The 23,721-nt window shown below is 56.4% G+C and overlaps 2 protein-coding genes across 6 annotated transcripts in view; both read right to left on the reverse strand.

The window, feature by feature from the left end:
- Positions 1 to 101: 101 nt before the first annotated feature.
- LOC102447953 (E3 ubiquitin-protein ligase TRIM11-like) lies at positions 102 to 8,510 on the reverse strand. 2 transcript variants are annotated; one of them, XM_006110813.5, is made up of 6 exons: positions 8,025 to 8,510; positions 7,150 to 7,245; positions 3,203 to 3,433; positions 1,790 to 1,812; positions 1,594 to 1,697; positions 102 to 1,078 (listed from the first exon to the last, which is right to left on the reverse strand). In XM_006110813.5, the coding sequence occupies exons 1-6, from the start codon at positions 8,439 to 8,441 to the stop codon at positions 528 to 530; spliced, it is 1,422 nt and encodes a 473-aa protein (XP_006110875.3). In that variant the 5' UTR covers positions 8,442 to 8,510; the 3' UTR covers positions 102 to 527. The 2 variants fall into 2 exon arrangements, with proteins under 2 accessions (XP_006110875.3, XP_075769684.2); XM_075913569.2 differs by lacking the exons at positions 7,150 to 7,245; positions 8,025 to 8,510 and adding an exon at positions 3,543 to 7,143.
- Positions 8,511 to 11,768: 3,258 nt separating this feature from the next.
- The window catches only part of LOC102451810 (butyrophilin subfamily 1 member A1-like), a 52,265-nt gene continuing 40,312 nt past the window's right edge, over positions 11,769 to 23,721 (reverse strand). Inside the window, exons 1-8 of one of the 4 annotated variants that reach the window (XM_089771343.1) lie at positions 22,408 to 23,019; positions 19,967 to 20,071; positions 19,043 to 19,390; positions 17,158 to 17,439; positions 16,107 to 16,223; positions 15,016 to 15,036; positions 14,897 to 14,923; positions 11,769 to 12,830 (exon numbers count right to left, since the gene is read on the reverse strand). In XM_089771343.1, coding sequence (XP_089627469.1) covers positions 12,142 to 12,830; positions 14,897 to 14,923; positions 15,016 to 15,036; positions 16,107 to 16,223; positions 17,158 to 17,439; positions 19,043 to 19,390; positions 19,967 to 20,060 — 1,578 coding nt within the window. In that variant the 5' untranslated portion in view covers positions 20,061 to 20,071; positions 22,408 to 23,019 and the 3' untranslated portion in view covers positions 11,769 to 12,141. Of the gene's footprint in view, positions 12,831 to 14,896; positions 14,924 to 15,015; positions 15,037 to 16,106; positions 16,224 to 17,157; positions 17,440 to 19,042; positions 19,391 to 19,966; positions 20,072 to 21,800; positions 22,382 to 22,407; positions 23,020 to 23,721 lie in introns of those variants that run through there. The other 3 variants (XM_089771344.1, XM_089771346.1, XM_089771345.1) reach the window with 3 other exon arrangements.

Below are 23,721 nucleotides of genomic sequence, written 5' to 3' on the forward strand. Positions count from 1 at the left end.
GCTTGTTCTAGATCTATTCTCTCCCTCAAGTAATCAGACCAGTCAGTCACTATTATCAGAGCTTTCCAGACAGTGGTGGGTGAAACCCGGAGCCATCTGGATGAATTTCTTTTATACGTTTTATTTTCTTTGTGCTCTAAATAACCAAGGTAAGTACAGATTGCAACAATCTTCAGAACTGAATGATTGCATTTAACATGCTCATACTACAGCAAGTTTAATAGGCAGCAGGTTTAAAGCAAACCCAAGGAAGTTTTTCTTCATGCAGAGCACAGTCAACCTGCGGAACTCCTTGCTTGAGGATGTTGTGAAGACCAAGACTGCAGCCCAGATCCAGATTCTGAGATCAACCTACCTCCCGGCAGCAGATAGTGGGTGCAATGAAGACCCACCAAATGGTGTGCAGGTCGCTTTGCAGTTGCCTCCGGTGCTCTACCCCAATAGGAAGATCAGGGGAGTTGACGGTAGACCGTCTCCCATTGACCCTGCATGGCGCAGCCCCTGTGGAAACACAACCTAGCGCAGCCTCAGCTGGCCACGTGGCGATTCCCTCCAGCCTGAGCCGGGACTGGGCAGATGGTCAGGGGAGCAGCTTTGCGAGCAGGCTTGAAATACGGGCGGAGTGTCCCGGAGAAGGTGCAGGTGAAGCTGAAGAGATGGGACCTGTCCGTCACATTGTAAAATGAAACCTCGCCCGCCTCGTAGTCCAGGAAAATCCCCACCCGGCTGGGCCTGGTGCTCACGGGGAGGAAGGTCCCGGGGCAGGTGAGGGCCTTGTATCCCTCTTCCCTCAGTACCACAGCCCAGTATCCGTTCTTAGGGGATGCTGCGACCTTCCCCTTCCTGCGCACAGACTCCTTACAAACCCCCAGAGTCCAGCCTGTCTTGTCCCCCACCTCCACCTCCCAGTAACGCCTCCCACCCGCGAACCCCTCGGCACCCAGGACAGAGGGACAAGTGTCAAATCTCTCCGGGTTGTCGGGCAGATCCTGGCGCGTGGTTCCACGTCTCACAGATTTCCGACCTGCAGACAGGATGAGTTTGGGATGAGCCGTGTCTGGGTCCAGAGTCACGTCCACTGGGGAGAGAGAGACAAAGTCAGGGGCAGGGGCTGATCCCTGGAGTCAGTGGGAAATTTACCTGCCCCGCCTGTTAATTACTGCACGGGGAGGAGGGTTGTCTGAGGGGAGTCAGGGCCCCTATGCCAGTGAGGGGACTGAGGCCAAGAGCAGGGGGGGAGGAGCAGGTGACAGGCACTCAGGGGAGGGAGCAGTTAGAGGTAATGGGGGGGAAGAGGAGCAGACATAAGGGGACAGTAGGGTGAAGGGAGGAATAGGATCCGGGGGCAGCAGGGCATGAGGGGAGGAGTGGGGCCCTCACTGCCATGTCTCTGCCTTTGCCCCCCAGTCTCCACGTGGGGCTGTGGGGAAGGTTGGGATGAGGGCAGCTCAGACAGTTATACTCAGCAGATCCCTGACCCAGCCTCACGCTGGGCCGACGAGGGGCCCGTAGGCCTCCAGCCACCACCTGGCTCCAGGCTCTGCCCAGAGCCCCTGGCACCAAACAGCTTGATGTCCCGGGGGCTTCACTCACCTGCGAATCTGTTCAGCGCTTCCCTCAGGTCCAGACACATCTTATACCCATTTCTCAGGTCGGTGCACACGACTTCGGGTCCCTGGAGTTTCATGTTTTCACTCCTAGGAAGCAAACGTCCCGGCATCACTCAGCTGTGCTGTGCCGTGCTGGGCCCCCACCAAAAACACAGGGGCAGCGGAAATGGGACACTCACCTGCTCAACATGCTTGTCACGTCCTGAAAGGAGAAAGAGAAGCAATGCTCTGTGTGAACACGGTGGGCATAAACTGGAGCGATTCCCCATCCGGGCAGCAGCCTTTCGTACAGGGAACGGATTCACCCTCCCGGGCTCCGTCGTTCTGTGGCATCCATTTAATTGCCCGTGGTCTCCCTGGTCAGAAATCCCCTCCACGAACTGTACCGTTTGGAACCGATAGAGCCTGTGGTCCAGTGTACTATCAGTAAACGACAGTTACTCTAAGGGTGCGTCTATACAGCAAAGTTATTTCAAAATAACTTTCCTAGCATCCACACAAGCCAACTGCTATTTCGAAATTAATTCAAAATAGTGGAGGGCTTATTTTGAAATTGGTAAACCTCATTCCATGAGGAATAGCACCAATTTTAAAATTGCTATTTTGAAATAAGCGCTGTGTAGCTGTTTGGAACCGATAGAGCCCATGGTCCAACGTTCTGTCAGTCAATGACAGTTACTCTAAGGCTACGTCTACACTGGCATGATTTTCCGGAAATGCTTTTAATGGAAAAGTTTTCCGTTAAAAGCATTTTCGGAAAAGCACGTCTAGATTGGCAGGACGCTTTTCCGGAAAAGCACTTTTTGCGGAAAAGCGTCCGTGCCAATCTAGACGCGCTTTTCTGCAAAAAAGCCCCGATCGCCATTTTCGCAATCGGGGCTTTTTTGCGGAAAACACTACTGTGCTGTCTACACTGGCCCTTTTCCGGAACAGTTTTCCGGAAAAAGACTTTTGCCCGAACGGGAGCAGCATAGTTTTTCCGGAAAAGCACTGATGATTTTACATTAGATTGTCAGTGCTTTTCCGGAAATTCAAGTGGCCAGTGTAGACAGCTGGCAAGTTTTTCCGGAAAAGCGGCTGATTTTCCGGAATAACTTGCCAGTGTAGACACAGCCTAAGGGTGCGTCTACACAGCTACGTTAGTTCAGAATAACGGCTGCTATTCCGAAATAATGATGCGAGCGTCGACACAGCCATTCCATTATTTTGAAATAATTTCGAAATACCGGACAGCTTATTCCGACTTCTGCAAACCTCATTTTACAAGGAATAACTCCTCTTCCGAAATAGCTCTATCGAACTACGGTGTGTGTAGACGCACCACTGCTGCTATTTCAAAATAACCCCTCCCCAGAGTCATTCTATGTTATTCCTCCTGTTGTTCTACATCGAGATAGCACATCTACATGAGGGAAATCAGTTTCGGACTCACTTGGTGGCTTCCCCTCAGTGTAGACGTGTTGTTTCGGAATAAGCTAACTATTCCAGATTAGCTTCTTCCGAAATAACTGTGCAGTGTAGACTCTTGGGATCCAGGCCGACAGATCCGAGCGGTAATTCTGGCCAGACGTGGCGTTTCGACGCCGTCTCACCTTCAGCAGCTGGGCAGCCGGTTGCTGACACTTCTCCTCGATCTCTGCGATCAGCCGCTGCAGAGAGGCGCTTTGCTGGGAGAGTTTGGCGACATTTTCCTGGAGCCTCTGCAGGGTCGCCCGCTCGTCCTCCGCCAGCCTCTGCAGAAGCAGCTGCTCCTCCGCCCTCAGCAGCGTGTGCAGCTTGTTAAATTCAGCGGCAATCGTCTCCCGCTTCGCCTGCACTTTCCTCTGGAGACAGGAAGGGAGAGAGGAAACCACAGGCCAGTGCCGAGTTACAGACGGGGCCTCTGCCGTGAGGCAGGGAAGGTGAGGTCAGCGTGAAGTCTGGGAAACGTACCATAAAGGGTATGTTTAGCTCCGACTGAACAGGGCCAGTCTCGTGGCAGGGCTGTCCAGGGTGCCAGGTAAAGCTGCAGTCTGTTATTGCAGGTGGCACGAGATGAACACGGGGGAGTGAGAAGAAATCGAAGGAACAGGAGAGATTTACAGGGGGCAGCGCAGGGCATCTGTGGGAGGATTGGGGTGCCCAGGGCCGGGTACTCACACACCATAGAGAGCTCTGATGCTCATTCCTGAGAACCCACTCCCGGGGCTGCCATGTTCGGGATGCAGGGCAGGTGTCGTCTGCCCTGTGGGTGCCGTCCAGGGCTCTCATGGGTGTTGGGCCCTCGCGGCATTGCCAGGGCTGTCTTTGGCCTCACCCAGCCTGGCCACGTGCCCCACGCCCAGCCAGCGGCCTCCTCACACCCCTACACACTCAGTGGGGATCTTGCTGTAACAAGCAGGGGAACCAGAATGGACACTTTGCCCCAGGGGTTCATCCCCCAGCTACAGACAAGGTCACAGGAGAACATAAGAACGGCCAGACTGGGTCAGACCAAAGGTCTATCCAGCCCAGTGCCCTGCCTGCCGACAGTGGTCAATGCCAGGTGCCCCAGAGGGAGGGAACTGAACAGGGAACAATCAAGCGATCTCTCTCCTGCCATCCATCTCCATCTCTGACAAACAGAGGCTAGGGACACCATTCCTTACCCAGCCTGGCTAATAGCCATTGATGGACTTAACCTCCATGAATTTATCTAGTTCTCTTTTAAACCCTGTTAAACCCTTCATAACTTCCTCAGGCAAGGAGTTCCACAGGTTGACTATGTGCTGTGTGAAGAACTTCCTTTTATTTTTTTAATCCTACTGCCCATTAATTTAATTGGGTGGCCCCTAGTTCTTATTTTATGGGAACAAGTCAATCACTTTTCCTTATTCACTTTCTCCACCCCACTCATGATTTTATAGACCTCTCTCCTCTCCCTCCTTAGTCTCCTCTTTTCCAAGCTGAAAAGTCCTAGTCTCTTTAATCTCTCCTCACATGGGACCCATTCCAAACCCCTCAACATTTTAGTTGCCCTTCTCTGAACCTTTCCTAATACCAGTATATCTTTTTTGAGATGAGGAGACCACATCTGTACGCAGGATTCAAGCTGTGGGTGTCTCATAGATTTATATAGAGGCAATAAGATATTCTCCATCTTATTCTCTATCCCTTTTTTAACAATCCCTAACATCCTGTTTGCTTTTTTGACTGCCGCTGCACACTGCGTGGACGTCTTCAGAGAACTATCCACGATGACTCCAAGATCTCTTTCCTAATTAATTGTAGCTAAATTAGCCCCCATCATATTGTATGAATAGTTGGGATTACTTTTTCCAATGTGCGTTACTTTACATTTATCCACATTAAATTTCATTTGCCATTTTGTTGCCCGATCATTTAGTTTGGTGAGATCTTTTTGAAGCTCTTCACAGCCCGCTTTGGTCTTAACTACCTTGAGCAGTGTAGTATTGTCTGCAAACTTTGCCACCTCACTGCTCACCCCTTTCTCTAGATCATTTATGAATAAGATTGGTCCTAAAACTGACCCTTGGAGGACCCCACTAGTTACCCCTCTCCATTCTCAAAATTTACCATTTATTCCTACCCTTTGTTTCCTGTCTTTTAACCAGTTTTCAATCCATGAAAGGATCTTTCTTCTTATCTCATGACAACTTAATTTACGAAAAAGCCTTTGGTGAGGGACCTTGTCAAAGGCTTTCTGGAAATCTAAGTACACTACATACACAGGATCCCCCTAGTCCACATGTTTGATGACTCCTTCAAATAACTCTAATAGATTAGTAAGACATGATTTCCCTTTGCAGAAACCATGTTGACTTTTGCCCACAAAATTATGTTCTTCTCCGCAGTGACTTTATCATCTTTAAGTGCTCCTTTTGTATCTCAGTCATCCAGGGGGCCTACTGGTTGTTTAGCAGGTTTCCTGCTTCTGATGTACTTAAAAAACATTTTTTTAATTATTATTGTTATTACCTTCTGAGTTTTTGGCTGGCTGTTCTTCAAACTCCTTTTTGGCATTTCTTATTACATCTTTACACTTACTTAATTTGGCAGTGTTTATGCGCCTTTCTATTTTCCTCACTAGGATTTGACTTCCTCTTTTTAAAACATGCCTTTTTATCTCTCCCTGCATCTTTTACATGGTTGTTAAGCCACGGTGGCTCTTTTTTTGGTTCTTTTACTGAATTTTTAAATTTAGGGTAGACATTTAATTTGGGCCTCTATTATGGTGCCTTTGAAATGTGTCCATGCAGCTTGCAGGGATTTTACTTCACTGTAGCTTTTAATTTCTGTTTAACTAACCTCCTCATTTTTGCCCAGTTCCCCTTTCCGAAATTAAATGCCAGAGGGTTAGGCTGCTGAGGTGTTCTTCCCACCGCAGGACTATTAAATGTTATTATATTATGGTCACTATTCCCAAGCGGTCCTGTAACGGTTATATCCTGGACCTGATCCTGCGCTCCACTCAGGACTAAATCGAGAATTGCCTCTCTCCTTGTGGGTTCCAGCACCAGCTGCTCTAAGAAGCAGTCGTTTAAGGTATCGAGAAATTTTGTGTCTGCATTTCGTCCTGAGGTGAGGTGTACCCAGTCGATATGGGGATAATTGAAATCCCTCACTATTATTGAGTTCTTTATTTTGATAGCCTCTCTAATCTCCCTTAGCGTTTCATCATCACTATGACTGTCCTGGTCAGGTGGTCGATAATAGATCCCTACCGTTATATTCTTATTAGAGCAGTGAATTATTATCCAGAGGGATACTATAGAACATATTGATTCATTTAATATTTTTACTTCATTTGATTCTATATTTTCTTTTACGTATAGTGCCACCCCTCTCTCCCCAAGCACAACCTGTTCTGTCCTTCCGGTATATTTTGTATCCCGGATGGATGGGGTCCCATTGATTGTCCTTACTCTACCAGGTTTCTGTGATGCCTATTATGTCAATCTCCTCTTTTAAAACTAGGCCCTCTAATTCACCCATCTTCTTATTTAAACTTCTAGCATTTGTGTACAAGCACTTTAAAAAGCTTGCCTCTGTTTGTCTGCCCTTTTCTGATGTGTCAGATTTTTGGTGTGAATGTTTCTCGTCTGATCTGGCCCATACTTTATCCTCTTCCATCCTCTCCTCCTGACTAAACATAGAGAATTTCGGACAATGGACCCTCCTCTAAGAGACGTCTCTGTCCGATCCACGTGCTCCTCTGCACCAATCGGCTTTCCCTCAGCCCTTAGTTTAAAAACTGCTCTGCGGCCTAGTTTAAAAACTGCTCTGCGGCCTTTTAAATGTTAAAAAGGAGCAGCAGCCGGTGACCGGGATGAGGCGGCCAGGAGATGGCAGCAGAGGCTGTGAAGTGGCCGAGCTCTGGCTGGATTTCCACCGCCCTCCCCCCACCCTGGTTCTGATCCCTCCAGGGGTGTCCCTGCTGCAGACACGCCCCAGCTAGCTTTGACCTACCAAAGGAGCTTCATAGCCTCATCCTGGAGCTTTCAGCTCCATCGCCCCTGCCCTGGGGGAAAGGCTGCGGGAGAGAAACCCAGGCACCCACCTGCCACTCCGTGGTTTTCTCCTCCTCTTTAGATGTCAGCAGCAGGGTCTCCTCCAGCTCCTCTCTGAGCGGGCCCAGGGCCCCCTGGAGTTTGTCCTGCAGGGCATCGTGGGCGACAGACAGCCGTTATCTGCCTGCCCGGGGGGGGGGGGGGGTTGGCGAGCACCGTACACACCGGCTCTGCCAGCCCCAAAGGCATCACGAATGCAGCGATGCCCGGCTCCAAACGAGCTCTACCTCCTGCAGCCTCTCAGGGCAACTCCACCTCCGTGTGTTAGTGCAGGTGTCACGGGCCAGAGGGGAAATAGCTGGGGAGCCCCTGAATGGTCCCTCCAGCTGGTGGGTGCGAGGAGCTAGGGCCGGAACGTCCCTGCCCCGCACTCCAGACCCAGAGGTAAAGGGCTGAAAGGTTGGGAGGTTTCTGGCTGGCTCGCGGCTTGCAGCAAAAGCAGACGTAGGACTAATGAGAAATCGAGATCCTGAGACTGACAGTCGATGAGGAGAGGTCAATGCTCAGGTCAGCCTGACTGACAGGTCAACTGGCCCATGAGGGAGTCAGGTGCCTGGGAGGGCCACCTTCCATGTGAGCTGTGGCTGCCGGGCACAAAGGGCAGAGCGAAGGGGAAAAGTGGTGATGTCGGGGGATGGCTCAGGGCAGACACTTTTGGGGACCGCACGATAGATGCCTCAACAGTCCCACAGACAGTAGGGGTCTGGGGGATTTTGGGAGAGGGCAGTGGAGCCAGGATGCTCCTGATCCTGCCACCGCAGGGACTGCGGGATTGGGGGCCGATCTCTGCTGCCGATTTGAGCTGCCTTACATCCCCCTAACTCCACAGTGTACACCAAGCCCCAGTCCCCGCCGTGGTCCGTACCCTGTACTCCAGGACTGCCTCCTCGATGGGCATCACCGTGTGGGCACGGTGCTCCCGGGACTCTCTGCAGACCACGCAGATGGAGGCTTGATCCTCCCAACAGAAGAGCTTCAGGGCCTCCTGGTGCCTCTCGCACCCTGGCTGCCCCTCGGGCGCTGGCCCCGCCGGGAGCCGCAGGCGTTTCACCAGCTCCACCAGGTTGCCCAGCGGGCGGTTGGGCCGCAGGTCTCTCTGCGGGGCGGTCTCTCTGCACTGCGGGCAGGAAGGGTTGGACTCCGACTCCCCCCAGCACTGGCTGAGGCAGGCCCGGCAGAAGTTGTGCCCACACTCAATAGACACCGGGTCTGTGAAATACTCCAGGCAGAGGGGACACGTCACCTCGTCCTCGAAGCTCCCGGCCAGGTCCCCGGCAGCCATGACCCCTCCGCACAAGGGCACTGGCCACTGTGGATTGGTTTCACTTTCCCGAGCAGAGGAAGTAGCGAGCTTTTTTTTTTTTTTTTTTTTTTCAAGAAATTGCACAACCAGAAGCCAATCACAGTCGCCCGGGAGGAATTAAAATAAACAGAAGCCACAACCCAGGAAAGCCTCCAAACAAGCACCAGGCTACCTAACAAAACAACTGGGCAATTACAGACCCAGAAGCTCCCCGGCTTGTAGGTGTAGGCAGGATCGGAAGGACTGGGCGGGGAGGTGTCTGTGCAAATACAGTTTGCTCCTGCATTGCTAAAGGGTGTTAAATGTTCGCCTGTTGTAAGGGTGTGTTGCTTATTGTAATCAACGTGTCTGGGGTCAGGTCACATGGAGCAAGCACGGGGGGCCAACACAGGAGGAGAGAGGGAAAAAGTCACAGACCCAAGGTGGGACTGAAAGGCAGAGCAGACGCAAGCCGGATGCGGCTTCCTGTGACCAGCATTAACAGGGCGTTTGAAATCGACGGAAGGACTCCGGCTCCCCCAGGCGGGTTCCCCATATGGGAGCCACGCAGCTGCAAATGGGACCAGCCGGGATGTGAATCTAACCTGGGGGTGCGGGTGTGATGCACGTCATGCAGCGCAAACCAAAATCTGGACGAGAGGAGTCTTTCGGGGCCCAGTTGGTTTGAGGTTGGAACAGCAAGTACGGACTGACAGCCTCGTGTCTTCTCGTTCCAGATGCCAATGTAATTCACCGAGGGCCTGCGATGTCTGCCGGACCCGGCTCAGAGAGCCCTCGGCACGCACGTCACAGTGGAGAATCAGGTACTCGACGTTTTCTTTCCGCCAGTCTCCCTGTCAATGCTTCGCGCTGCAGAGTCACTTTTGATGCACGTTTTGCTCGTCTGCCAGGGGCTACTAGTCTGGGTTTTTAAAGTTTTTTCCTGTTGTAGACGAACTCGGCTCCCCCTCTGAAGGTTTTCTTTTACTGTGTCCCACTTTGAACTTCCGCTTTCTCCGCGGCCCGACACGTTTATAGAGGGAAAACCGTGGGGTTTGGGAGAAGTGGAGCTTTTTATGAGAGGCATTTTCCCTAAACGTTTAAATTGTACATCTAAAAACTTAAAAAACAACGAATAGTCCTGCAGCACCTTAGATCAGTGGTCCCCAACACAGTGCCCGCAGGGGCATTTATGTGTGCCTGCCTAGTGACCAGGGCCGGCCCGAGCCATTCCTGTGCCCCGGGCGCCTGGTATATGTGCAGTCCCAGCCCCGGGTGCATGGCACATGCGTGGCCCCAACCCCGCCCACCTGGCAGCCCCAAAGGGTTGGAGACCACTGCCTTAGGGTCTGTCTACACTACCACCCTAGTCCGAACTAGGGTGGTTAATGTAGGCAACCGGAGTTGCAAATGAAGCCCGGGATTTTTCACCCCCATCCCTGTGTCCCTCTGCCAGGGCGCCTGGACTTTTCACCCCCATCCCTGTGTCCCTCCGCCAGGGTGCCTGGACTTTTCACCCCCATCCCTGTGTCCCTCCGCCAGGGTGCCTGGACTTTTCACCCCCATCCCTGTGTCCCTCCGCCAGGGCACCTGGACTTTTCACCCCCATCCCTGTGTCCCTCCGCCAGGGCGCCTGGACTTTTCACCTCCATCCGTGTGTCCCTCCGCCAGGGCGCCTGGACTTTTCACCCCCATCCCTGTGTCTCTCCGCCAGGGCGCCTGGACTTTTCACCCCCATCCCTGTGTCCCTCCGCCAGGGCGCCTGGACTTTTCACCCCCATCCCTGTGTCCCTCCGCCAGGGCGCCTGGACTTTTCACCTCCATCCCTGTGTCCCTCCGCCAGGGCGCCTGGACTTTTCACCCCCATCCCTGTGTCCCTCCGCCAGGCTGCCTGGACTCTTCACCCCATCCCTGTGTCCCTCCGCCAGGCTACCTGGACTTTTCACCCCCATCCCTGTGTCCCTCCGCCAGGGCGCCTGGACTTTTCACCTCCATCCCTGTGTCCCTCCGCCAGGGCGCCTGGACTTTTCACCCCCATCCCTGTGTCCCTCCGCCAGGGTGCCTGGACTTTTTACCCCCATCCCTGTGTCCCTCTGCCAGGGTGCCTGGACTTTTCACCTCCTAATCCCTGTGTCCATCTGCCAGCTTCCAGGGAAACCTGCTCCCCAAATGGGATCAGTGTCCCCCAGGAATCATCCTGACAGGCCCCCGTGGCCAGTGGAAGGAGGACGGGCCGGCCGACAGCTCCCCCAGGTAACGGTTCCTTACACTGGGCTGGGCAGTAGGTAGGAGTCATTCATTGCAAACCATAGCAATGGCAGGGTCGCACGTACTAATGGAGCCAAGGGAATCACAAATTTCAAACCAACCGACAACGCCGAACTCGCTCTGACACATTAAAGCGGATCCCAAACTTCCCCTAAAACTGGTCTTAGTTCCACTGCGCCGCCAAACCAGGGTGTGTACGCCCCGGCTGTAACGCACGTCCCCCGGCAAAGCTATAGGCAAGTGTTTTAGACAGCTGGTGGGGGCGGCATTTATTAAATTAACCGGTGTCCCAGGTACAACGTTCTCCAACGCCGTCCCATGGCAAAGTGAGGCACAAATCGCACCGCCCCGTTTTTGGGACTAGCAAGGCAAGTTACCAAACAGTGACTTTATGACAGTTTTGGGGAGAAGGTTTATTTGGATTTTTTTTTAAAAAAGTTAACTCCAGTGAGCAGTCACCGTAGTGCGTCTGCTGCAGAAATCTCCCCCACACTCCAGTAAGGACTGAGAGAAAACAACCCTGAGACTCTGCCCTTCTCTGGGCCTCCACCTGCCTGGGGGTCCGACCAGTCCCGGGCAGGGTTGTCCATTCCCCCTGCTGCAGGCTCACAAAGCGTTCCCTGGCCGGCCGCCCGTCCCCTCCTTTTCTTATGCTCATCCTGGGACTCATCTCGGCTCTGCCCCCGGGTTTGCCGTAACCAGCAGCCCACCCTGACCGGCTGCCTGCTTTCCCCAGACACCTCTCTGCTTCAGGGACGTGTATTTCACTTTGCCAGCCAGCCCTGGATCGGTTCTGTCCCGCCTCTGCCAGTGCCTGTGGGTCCAGCCGCGCCTGGGGGCCCACAACTGCCCGCAAGGCCTCAGGCCAGCCCAGGGGAAACGCCAGAGCGTTTCACTCTCCCCGTCTGCCTCGCAGCCCCCAAGAGAAATAAAAATACACCCCTGGGACCCAGAGAAGGGTCGCACCTCAGGCACAGGGGAGAGGCTGCCACCAATATGACTGGGCTCCTGCCCCCCAATTCTTGCCCCCACCCCCATCAGCTCCTTCCTCTGTGCAAGCGCCACCTCTGCCTCCATTTCTAGCTAAAAGAAGGAAACTCAGGGAGCCCGGCTCCCGTCTGCGGCAGGAAGGGGATTTGCTCTCCCGGCTGCAGCAAGTGGAGCCCGAAAGGCGGGTCCCACGGGCAGCGGGTAAGGCAGGCGAAGGAAACAGCCTCCACTGCCCGGCCACCCTGGAGGTTGGGGCCGCGCGGCTCCACGGTGGCCAGGGAAGGGTGGGGCCGTGCGGGAGAAGGTCTTGATTGCTCCACACAGCAGCCCCAACTCTCCCAGCCGCTCACTCAACGCCAGAAGATCAACTCCCGCAGCCTCGATTTCCCGAGTGTCAACAAGGGCAGAGCTGCCAGCCAGTTTGGGCAGGGCTGGGCCAGCGCTAGCAGGGACCATTTGGGATGTTCCCAGACTCGATGGAGCAGAGAGGTATCACCTCCTCCCTCCCCGCTGCCTCAGCCCGGCCCGGCGAATCGCTCGGCTCTCCCTGCTGAGCTCCCCTCTCCTCGCTGGCTGGGCTGGGATCCCCTCTGTCCTGGGCCAGCACCGGGCAGATGGTCAGAGGCTCCGCGTTGGTGCCCTCAGGACGGAGACCAAGATAGAAATACGGGCGCAGCGTCCCGGAGAAGGTGTCGGTGAAGGTGAAGAGTCGGGACCTGTCAGTCACATTGTAAAACGAGACCTCGCCCGCCTCGTAGTCCAGGAAAACCCCCACCCGGCTGGGCCTGGCGCTCACGGAGAGGAGAGTGTCGGGGAAGGTGAAGGCCTTGTATTCCCCTTCCTTCAGCCACATGACCCAGTATCCGTCCCCAGGTGAGTGTGTGATCGTCCCCTTCCTGCTCACAGATTCCCTGCAAACCCCCAGAGTCCATCTTGGCTTGTCCCCCACCTCCACCTCCCAGTAACCCCTCCCGCCCGCGAACCCCTCGGCGCCCAGCACAGAGACAGAATGGTCAAATCTCTCCGGGTTGTCAGGAAGATCCTGGCGCGTTTCTCCGCGTCTCACACTTTTCCCATCCTCAGACAGGACGAGTTCGGGATGAGCCGTGTCTGGATCCAGAGTCATGTCCACTGGGGAGAGTCACAGAGTCAGGGGCAGGGGCGGGTCCCTGGGGTCAGCGGGAAATTAACCTGCCCCCCCATTAATCACTGAGCAGAGAAGAGGACGGGGTTTTCTGAGGGGTGTCACGGCCCCTCCGCCTGATAGGAGACAATGGGGGGGAAGGGCAGGAGCAGTGGGGGAGGGGCTGGGATGGGCAATGGGGGCCAGAGGAGCAGGCACCCACAGGCCAGAGGGGGTGAAGGCAGGATCCCGGGGATGAGGGGAGGTTTGCAGAAGAAGAGGACGGACCCCAGGGTGGAGGGAGGCAGAGGGGTGTGAGGCAATGGGGGGATCTCCAATAGGGCAAAGGGATCTAGGGGAGGGACAGGTGCTGGGGGGGGGGGGTGAAAGAGCAATGGGGCAGGTGCCAGGACCATGTTTGTATGGGGGGAGGTACAACAGAGGAGCAGGGTGAAACAGGAGCGGGGGTAGAAGAGCTGGATGGGGCTGGGGCAGTACCTAGATGGCAGAGGAGGGGCTGTTAGCAGGAGGTTGCAGGGGGTGGGAGGCAGGAGCCAGGGAGCACAAGGGGTGAGTGGAGGGGCAGGTGCCAGAGGGGTGGGGCAGACTCTAGGGCAGGGAGGGAAGGGGCAGTTACCAAGGGGGAGGGGGCCTGATGGGGGGGATGGGGGGGTGGGGGGTGAGCAGAGGGGCAGATGGGGGAGGGCAGAGACGGGGCAGGCACCACAGGGCAGAGGGGGAGAGGGAGCAGGGGGCACAGTGGGGCAGAGCGGTGGGTGTTGAGGAGGGCAGGCCCTAGGGGCAGAGGGGGTGGAAATGTGGCCGGCAGAGGGACAGAGATGGGGCGAGGGAAGGGACTTACACCAGCCTGGCAGAGGGGGCCAAGGGATGGTATCGGGGAGGCAGATGGGCCCAGCGGGGAGATGGGCATTGGCAGACAGAAGAGGGACGAAGGGGGCAGCTGAGGAGGGGGGGGGCACAGAGGGAAGGGGCTGGCGTCTAGAGGAGAGGGGGGGCCAGAGGGGGAGTCGGGGGCAGTGGGGAGGAGAGTCAAGTGCAGAGGGAACGGTGGGGGGGTGGGGGGTGCATCAGTGGACGGGCTGGACAGGGGGGGGTTGGGCACTGACGGGGCTGGGGCCATGGCAGACTTGGGGGGGGGGGGTGGGTGCATCAGTGGACGGGCTGGACGGGGGGGGTTGGGCAGGGGGCTGGTTGGGGGGGGTGGGGGGTGCATCAGTGGACGGGCTGGGGCTGGGGCTGGGGCCATGGCAGACTTGGGGGGGGGGGGTGCATCAGTGGACGGGCTGGACGGGGGGGGTTGGGCACTGACGGGGCCGGGGCCATGGCAGACTTGGGGGGGGTGGTGGGTGCATCGGTGGACGGGCTGGACGGGGGGGTTGGGCACTGACGGGGCCGGGGCCATGGCAGACTTGGGGGTGGGGTGGGGGGTGCATCAGTGGACGGGCTGGACGGGGGGGTTGGGCACTGACGGGGCCGGGGCCATAGCAGACTTGGGGGGGGGGTGTCAGTGAGGCGGGGGCAGCGAGGAGGGGGTTACGGCCCCGATCTCGGCCCACACACCCGGCTGCCGGTGGAGACTCAGCTCCAGCCTGAACTCTCTGCCCAGAGCGACCTGCCCCTTGGGTCCTGCGGGTGGCACAGACCCCCTGCCGCTGCCCCGGCGTCTCCCAGCACCGGCACCGCTGCCCCAGCTCCCCTTGCCCAGCCCTGGGGGCTCTCACGCCAGGCCCTGCTGGTTCGGCTGCACCGCCGGGCAACCAGTCCCAGAGCCGGGCTAACACAGAGACCCTGACAGCTGGCACCTCCGTGGCCCTGCCGGGGGTCGGGGCTGCTAATACCAGGCTCTGCTGGGCGTGACTGGGCTGGGCGGGTCTCACACCAGCAGGCAGAATCGAACCCGGGACCTCTGGAGCTTAGGGCAGGAGCTTTGACTGAACGAGCTCCCAGCCAGCTCTGGCTGTAGAACCGACTCCCCTTGTCCGGGGTCTCCCGCCCCCCACTGGCGTTTGTGTAACTGCCCGGGGTGGCTACAATCCCAGGGGCTGGACAGTACCTGCGCAGAGCTGGGCGCATCTCCACCCTGCAACCGAACAGAGAGAGGGGTGAGTCGCCCAGTGGGAGACAGAGTCACACAGGGGCTGTGCGGGGGGGGGGGGGGGGGAGGGAACTTACCGAGCTCCACCTGGAGTTTGCCTGGAAACCAAACAGAGAAAGAAGTCCCGTTATCCTGTAGAAATGAGTCCCGAAGACCCTCCCGCAGGGACGTCCCAACCCTGAGATCAGTGTTTCTTGAACTCTGTTCCTGGCAGTCAGAGGTGTGCCACGGAGAACAGAGTTCAAAATGGCCACCCTTAAAGGGGGAGGCAACTTTTTTTTTTTTTGGCTCAACAAAAAATTCATTAAAAAGAAGTGTTCGGTGTTCCTCAGTCTTAAAAAGCTTAAGAAACGCTGCCTTAGATTGAGCCTGGATGAGGCTGCATTATCAGCCAGACCTCTGTACCTCCTGGGCAACACAGGACTTGGCATGGGACGAAAATCAGGACCCCATCAGGGCCAGGACTAAGGGGAACCCTCGGCAACTGGCCAGTGTTAACCCCGTGAAGCCAGGAGCAAGGCCGTGGGGTGAGGTGCAGGATGGGAATTCACAGGCTAAAATGGAAGCTGAAGGGGGAATCGCCAGGGTTAAAAATCAACCCCAGGGCATGAAAACCAGGAGATTCAGCTGAGAAAACCCTCGGGGGGCGATTGTCCCAGCTGCCTTGGGGGTCCCACAGCCAGTGCCCGGTAATTTCAGCAAGACTTGCGGATTCACACCCCTGGGGCAGTTTGAAATGGGGATGTCAGCGAGTACTGGACGACTCGCTCCCCCACCTCGCTGCCGCTGTGTCACAGGAAGGGGGGGAGCCAGTGCTGGGGGGAGCTGATTTAAAAGCTGCCTCCGCGCCCAGCTTCTAATTTAAACTGCAGAGCTGAAGAGGGGGTAGCTCTCGGCCCCAGAGTGAGCCGGGACTGAGTAAGCCTTCCCGTATCGACTAATTGTGGGAGCTAAAGGGTGAAACCTCTTGATGCAACTCAGTTCAGATTTAACTTATTCAGCCCCCTCTTCCCCCTCAGCCCGGTTCCCCCTGCCTGCAGCTCCCCCGGACACTGAATCAAAACCCCTCATCCCGACAGCTCTACTTTGGGATTTGTTTTTAAATTGCTTTCACCAATCCCACCCTTCCCCCCCCCTCCCCCCAACACCATCCCTCTCCTCACATCACCTTTCGCTCGGTGCTGCCTCCAGAAGCAGTAACTGGCCAGGGCGATGAGACCAGCCAGGAGAGCCAGGATCACACCGAGACCCGCCTTCCAGGGGTTGGCCCTCGGGAAAAACAGCTCTGCAAGAGAAAGTGTCATTGACGTGGGAGCAAACACACACCACGCAAAGGCAGGGCCCTGCGGAGGGGTGATGTTGGGACTAAGATGCTGTGTCTACACTGCAGAGTATTTTTGGAAAAACTTCACTCACGTCCACACTGCAATTGCGTTCTTTCGAAAAAGAAAATTGAGACAACAGAGGAGGTTTTCTAATGTTCATAAACCTGTTTGTACAAGCAAGAAGTCTTTTTCCAAAAGAGCTCTTTCAGGAAAAGGCGTGTGTGAGTTCTTTCGGAAGAAGAGGAAAGAGGAAAAAGCACAGGGGCTCTGGTGGCCACTTTGCCCATAGTAATCACAGCTTACATGTGAGAGAGCCTCCATTCAGTGTGGATGCTCTTTCAAAAAAGCAGATCAATATTTCGATGCGTTTTGGCAGTCTGGATTCTCACTTTCGGAAGAAGTTTTTTCAGAAGATCTCTTTCAGAAGAGTTTCTTTTAGAAGAAGCCAGCAGTCTAGATGTAGCCTCAGTATTAACCAAGTTATTTGCCAGATAACAATAAATAAAAGTAAGATGTTTTCTTTCCCTAAAAATTAAGACATTCCTAGGTAAGATTTTTATTTCTACTTGTTATGGGCCTGAACTTTCCCTGCTGGTATTTTCAGCAGGTGCTCGGATCCGCTCATCCCACCCTACTCTAAATGGCTAGGGACAGTTAGCACAAACTCAAATGTCTGCCCTGGAATTTAAACAACTCTCTGCCCTCACCCAGCAAGCCTGGTGTAAGTCAGACTATAAATTACGGTGCAAAGGGAACTCCGGTTGCTCAGAAGTTATCAAGAAGTTCTCCGCACCTTGAAGGCTCGGGCCAAGAAACAGGACACACAATGGTAAATACTCGGCCAGCGTCTCTGGCATCTTTGTCTACCTCCAGGAGCCACAGACGGGCACTGACCTGCTATGGAAACTGCCGACTCTCTCTCCTGGTTGCGACTAGCATTCCAAACCCGGCAGGACACTTTCCGGCTGGACTGTTCCGTTAGAACGATGGCAATCTCTGTCCCAAACAGGCCCCCCGCCTCCTGGGAGCTGCTTTCCGAGGCTGATGGCAGGTGCTGCCCCTGCTGATCTCTCCACTCAGCCTTGGGCTCGGGGAACCATCCGGACGATCGACACACCAGCCGGACCCCTCCGTCCTGATGTCCCTCCACCGCGATGTCAGGAACAGAGCCCAGCCCTACAGATGAAATAAAAGAACTTGTGATAATCCCACAGTGCCCAGTGCTCACCCACGGCTTCATTATCCTTCCTGTGTGAGCAAAAGCCATTTCCTGTTCAGCTAAGGACTGACTGTGGGTCCGCGAGTGGGGCTCATCAAGTTAACCTGGGCAGGTGCCGGTGCCGTAGGGTTCTTCTTAACACCAGGGCTGTTCTCTGCACACACGTGTTCCCGTTTGGTTCAAGTGGCTCGGTTCACCCAGCCCAAACCGCTCTCGAATCAAGAAGGACCCAGCTCCGGCAAAATCCCAGAGCGCAGAAGTGCAGGGAAGGAATAGTTCGTACCCAGCAGGGCTGGGAGGGGTTGTCAGAGTGTGTGGGGGAGAAGAGGACTGCAGCAGGCAGAAGAAACACAGATGGGGGGCGGGAATCCAGGGTTATGTGTGTTCAGCTGCAGTGCAAAACAAACAACATGTGCCCGCTTAAAAATTATTGCCACCAGGAATATGCAAAGGTTTCTGTGCCGACTCCAATGCACATCTCCGCTGCCTGCCTCAGTTTCTCATCTGTAAAATGGGGAGAACGAGGTAAAGTTCTCGCTCAACACAGGGACTGCAGCTTCAGGGCAGGCGGACACACGCTGCAGTTAAAACCTGCGGGAGACCGCACAAACGACAGCACCTTCCTGTAATCATCCACCGACAAAAAACCTAGTTACCTCCTAGCCACCTTCACTCTATGGTATCTCCTGCTCTGCCACAAGGTTGAATTCAGCAAATCTCAGTCCTCTGAAATCCAGGAAATCCATAGTGAAGGTTAACACCAAATACCCTTAACTCTGCCCCTTGGAAGCTGGCAATGCCCCCTGGGAATTAGCAGCATGCGCTGCCGCTGCGTCCTCTGGGCTCAGCATGGCTATAATGCAGGAGTGGCCAACCTGTGGCTTGCGAGCCAGATTCAACTCTTTCCTCCTTACAGTGCAGCTAGAAATGGTCCCTGGCCCCCAGTTCCCTGTGTTCACTGTGGCAGGGAAGCTGTCTGGTGTGGTGATTCAGAATGGCACCACCATGATGGTGGCAGCCGACGGAAGTCTGATATGGCCAAAAAGTCTTTTCTTTTAAAGGGGCGGTGTCCTTTTTTTTTTTTTCCTCCAGCAAAAATTGTTCCAATATTTTGGTGCAGCTCTTTGCTTTTTCCCCACTGCTGTTTCGGCTCCCTTCCTTGACTGGGTTGGCCACCTGGGCTGTAATGGCTAACGATTGGAATATCAGAGCCTATTGGCAGAGCGGTTGCCCTGACGGATCAATCATGCCTCATTTCAGCACTAAGCAGTGCAGGTTGTGTTCCTTTCCAGCGGGACTGTCACCAGAGTGGAATCGGACATGACAGTGATCTCCAATCACTAGGGAAGGGGAAAGTTCAGCCGCAGGCGTGCACAAAGTCACAAGGTGTTAATGTCACCTGACTGCTTAGGGGCTGTTTGTGTGTCTCATTCACCCCCGGCTCAAATGTCAAATTTGGGCCACTAACCCCACCCCAGACTCTGGCAAATCACAGCAGTTTTCAAGACAATGCAAGCATGAGTTGGGGCTTTTGAGAGATTAGGAAACAACGTTACTCACCTGCCACCTCCAGTTCCAATAAAGCTTCCTTATAATAGACCTTGGACTGGAACAAACACTTGTACTGCCCATCGTCGGAGGGCCGGACATCGCGTATTCTCAGGGAAACTTTCCCGTCGGTGATGTTGTGTTTCAAGAGCTCCGTTCTCCCTTGGTACTCCGGCATCTGCTCTCCGATCTGGTCCTGCCCGTCGCGGTACACATGCACGGCTTCAGAGAACCGGGATCGGAACCACCTCACCTCCATGCTCTCGGCGCTCATCCGGGGGGAGAGGTGGCAGGACAGGACGGCCTCCCCACCCAGTGAGGCAGCGACGGGGTGCTCAGGTCCCGTCACTGTGAACTGTGCTGGGAAACGGACAAAAAGAAAACTTTTCTGGTTCACTTTGTTACCACTTTTAATCTGCCTTCTGTTTTCCGTGGTGACACGTTTTTTGTTTCCAACCCGGGGCGCGTCATTTCATGTTATGCCTGGCTCTTTGGAGTGACGCAGGAGGCTGTCAGGGCCTGGCTTTTCCTCTGGAGGCCAGAGGAGAAAGGAAATTGAGGAACCCAGCTGCCTGGGTTGCTTACGTAACTGCCAAGAGGCAGACTTGAACCTGGGGCCTCTGGAACTTAGTGCAGGAGGGGGAGCGAAAAGATGGCAAGCTCCTAGCAAAAGCATTATTGTCACTGTAAGGGGTCTCAGTGCCACTAGCTAGGGCCGTGCCCCACACCCGGCAGTTTGTGGGTTACAGAAGCACCACGGGGGACACCCCAGGGGCCCTGTGTCGGTAGCAGACGCGGTTACTGGGCCCCCAGCTGTGCCCAGGCATTCCTCCGTGTCCTTGGCAGGGTTGAGCAGACGAGGATATCCACCTAAGGCAGTGAGGGCAAATTGATCCAAAGAGGCAAACCCGGCAAGGGGGAGGCCGGAGCACCTACCTGGGGCCAGCCTGGGCGCCTGCAGGACGAGGCAGAGCGTGAGGTAGCCGGGCAGCGCGGAGCCAGGGGGGGACGCGGGATCCTTCCCCGTCATCGTCGCTGGGCCTGGGGGAACAGGAGCAACAACAAACCAGCGGGCGAGTGAGGGGGAGGCAGCGACAGCCCCTCGGCCGCTTGAATCTCCCGGCCCGGCCCATGGCTCAGTGATGCGACCACTAGCGCACTGCCCGGTACCCACAGACCCAGAGCAGAGGGGCCCCGGTTCCCCGCTCTGGCAAAGAGACGGCCGGCGCAGCAGGGGTGCAGGTGGGACACTCCCAGATGGGCTTCTGGGGCTCCCAAGGCTCCTGCAGGCCGGCCGTGTCGGCAGCCCCGTGCGCCGCACCAGAACCGCAGAGTCACTGAGCACTGGAACGGGAAGGGACCTCGAGGGGTCATTGAATCCCGTCCCCGGCCCTCGTGGCAGGACCAAGCACCGTCTAGAGCATCCCTGACAGGTGTCTGTCCAGCCTGCTCTTAAGTATCTCCAGGGATGGAGATTCTACAACCTCCCTGGCAATTTATTCCAGTGTTTGACCACCCTGACAGGCAGGAACTTTTTCCTAATGTCCAACCTCAACCTCCCTTGCTGCAGTTTAAGCCCATTGCTGCTTGTTCTGTCCTCAGAGGCCAAGATGAACAAGTTTTCTCCCTCCTCCTTGTGACACCCTTTTAGATACCTGAAAACTGCTCTCATGTCCCCTCTCAGTCTTCTCCTTTCCAAATTAAACAAACCCAATTCTTTCCGCCTTCCTTCCTAGCTCCTGTTCTCTAGACCTTGCATCATTCTCGTTGCTCTTCTCTGGACCCTCTCCAATGTTTCCACATCTTTCTTGAAATGCGGTGCCCAGAACTGAACACAATACTCCAACTGAGGCCTAACCAGCGCAGAGTAGAGCGGAAGAACGACTTCTCGTGTCTTGCTCACAACACACCTGTTCATGCATCCCAGAATCATGTTTGCCTTTTTGCAACAGCATCACACTGCTGACTCCTATTCAGCTTCTGGTCCACTATCACCCCTCGATCCCTTTCTGCCGGACTCCTTCCTAGACAGTCGCTTCCCGTTCTGTGTGTGTGACATGGATTGTCCCTTCCTACGTGAAGCACTTTGCATTTGTCCTTATTCAGCGTCATCCTATTGACCTCTCACAGTTTCACCAGTGTGTCCAAATCATTTTGAATTCTGACCCTCTCCTCCAGAGCAGCCGCAACCCCTCCCAGCTTGGTATCATCTGCAAACTTAATAAGCGTCCTCTCTATGCCAATATCTAAATTGTTGGTGAAGATATTGAACAGAGCTGGTCCCAAAATGGATCCCTGCAGAACCCCTCTTGTTCTGCCCTTCCAGCAGGATTTTGAACCGTAAAGAGGCAACAGGCAGCCAGGCACATCAAAGGGGTGGCTGGAGACACGCGGTACCAGCCGTGCACGCTCCCAGGGGAATTTCAGGTGGGGTCTCTACATCCCAGCCTCCCCGTTGGCCCTCGCTCCCAGTGCCGCTTGGACGCAGGGCAGTGCAGGAAAAGGACGCCTCCAGTCTCCTGCCCTGAGTTCACCATCTTCCCAGCTCTGACCCCTACTCTCCCACCCTCGGCCCTGAGGCCCCCACCCAAGGGGGCTACGGTGTGACAGTGCCAGTCTGACATTTGAATGACTCTCACCCCTTACTCCCCGCTGGGCAGTGGTGCGGGACGTGGGATGCAGCACGAGGAAAGGGCCACGCCCGGGGGCCCTGCTGAGAACCAGGCACAGACCAGACCGTGTGCACCCCTGGCAGGAAGTCACCTCTCACCCTGCTCTGAGCCAAACGGAACCGACTAACCAGCTGTCTCCCACTGCGGGAGGTTCTCTCCGGCCCCCAAATGGCGCTTGTGACCCTTTTCCAGAGTCTCGGGTATGGCGGGGGCAGGCCAGAGCCTGTCAGGGGCTGTCTCACTGTCCGGCGCTTCCGGTGGAGTGCCCCACCTCTTCCCCACTTCCCCAAAAGGGCTGCATCCGCCAGCGACTAGCAGCAAGCAAAGGGGAACCCGGAAGGAGAGACATTTCCAGTCCCTGCTGGGCCCCTGGGGGAAAGAGACACCGGCGGGTGGAGAACCTTTTCAGGTCGGGGGCTGCTGGCCCACAGAAAAATCAGGCAGGGGCTGCACCCAAGTGAGAAGCAAACAAACAAAAACCCCAAACCGTCCCTGATGTGGGCCCCGACTGAGAAGCAGAAAGGCCCTCGCCACATCCCCCTGCGCACCGGAGCCTGGGGGGCAGACGAGTAGATTTTGTGCCCCCTGGGAGACAGCGGGGAGGGGGGCACCAGCTGGAGGGTTCCCCACCCCCATCCCTGCACCCCCGTCCACAGCAGCAGGACCCAGCCCTGGAGCAAAGTGCGGGGCTCGCAGGGACCCTACCTGCTGGGCCGGGTCTGCGCTGCTCCGGGCTCTCCGGCGGGTCCTGCTGCCCCCAGAGTCCCCGTCCCTAGGCAGAGCCCGCAGGCAGGGCAGCCCTTGAGCCCATCCCGCCGGTGGGGGCAGGGGCCACGGAGGGGGGGTCCCTCCAGCCTGGCCTGGCGCACGGCAGGGCCCTTGGCGCAGTGTATCGCTCAGGGAAGCGCCATGCGCTGGCCGCACGTTCCCAGCAGCAGCAAAAGTGAAAGTGCAAAGGGCCCAACGTTCAGCTCCCGGACTCGCCCCAGGGCGGGGACACGGCAGCTTCCAGGCCAGCGAGCTCAGAGCCCAGGCGGGTCTGGGGGGGACGCGGGGAGCCCAGCAGGCAGGTCCCCCTGGGCCTTGCTGTCTTTCCCTCACTCCCACAGTGCCAGGGGGTGGGCAGGGCTGGCTCCAGCCCCCTCAGGACGCGCCCCCGGCCGCAGGGAGTTTTAGAGACTGAGTTTGAAAGTTTTAGCGACTGGGTTTGAGTTGTTTGAACGCTGGGCGGGTGCAGGACACAGCTGCTGGGGTCTGGAGGCTGCAGCATCCTGTCATGTGATGTATTGAGCAGCCAGGAAAGGAGCAGCCCTCGGCTGGGCCCCCACTGCACTGGGGTCTTGTCAGCCGCACGACTTCCCCTTGTCCCCAGCTCCCTCCACAACGGAAACACTGGGGCTGGGGGAGAGCGAACAGCCCGGCTGATGCCTGGCCCTGGGTTCAGTGCAGACAGCCCCTTGCCATGTGTGTCCCTCCCCCTCCCGGCCACTTCCTGGGAAGGGCCACTTCCCCGCCGCCCTGACACAGCCGCACCCCCTGGGAGCAGCGGGCTGGCTGGCGGGGACGAGGTGCCGGATCGGGCCCTGTCCATGCAGCAGGAGGGGGATCTGGAGGGGTCTGACCCGAGAAAGGGGGGGTCTCTGGCAGGGTGGGGGCTGAGGTCCAGGTGGCTGAAGTTGCCCAGCGGGCCAGGACCTGCTCCCATCTGCACGTGCGACCCGTAGCAACACCCTAACCTGGCCGGGCACTAGGGACGTGCAAGGGGAGCCTGTGACCAGTGAGCGTTGGGTGACCGAGGCGCTGGCCAGTTCACCGGTGTCTGAGCCCAGCCGGCTGGGGGGAGACGGGTCGGGCAGGGCTGAGCCTGGGGCAGCCAGCGGGACCCTGGCGCCAGGGGTCCAACTTGCCCGGGGCAGGCCAGCAGGGACCCCACCCCCGCTCCGAGCAGCCCAGGCAGTTCAGGGTTAAATTTACCAGTTCACACTTTAACCATGGAAACGCTCTTTCCCCTCTCTACTT

The sequence above is a fragment of the Pelodiscus sinensis genome, chromosome 19 (genome assembly GCF_052426305.1).
Source record: "Pelodiscus sinensis isolate ZL-2025 chromosome 19, ASM5242630v1, whole genome shotgun sequence".
Taxonomy (NCBI): Eukaryota; Metazoa; Chordata; order Testudines; family Trionychidae; genus Pelodiscus; species Pelodiscus sinensis.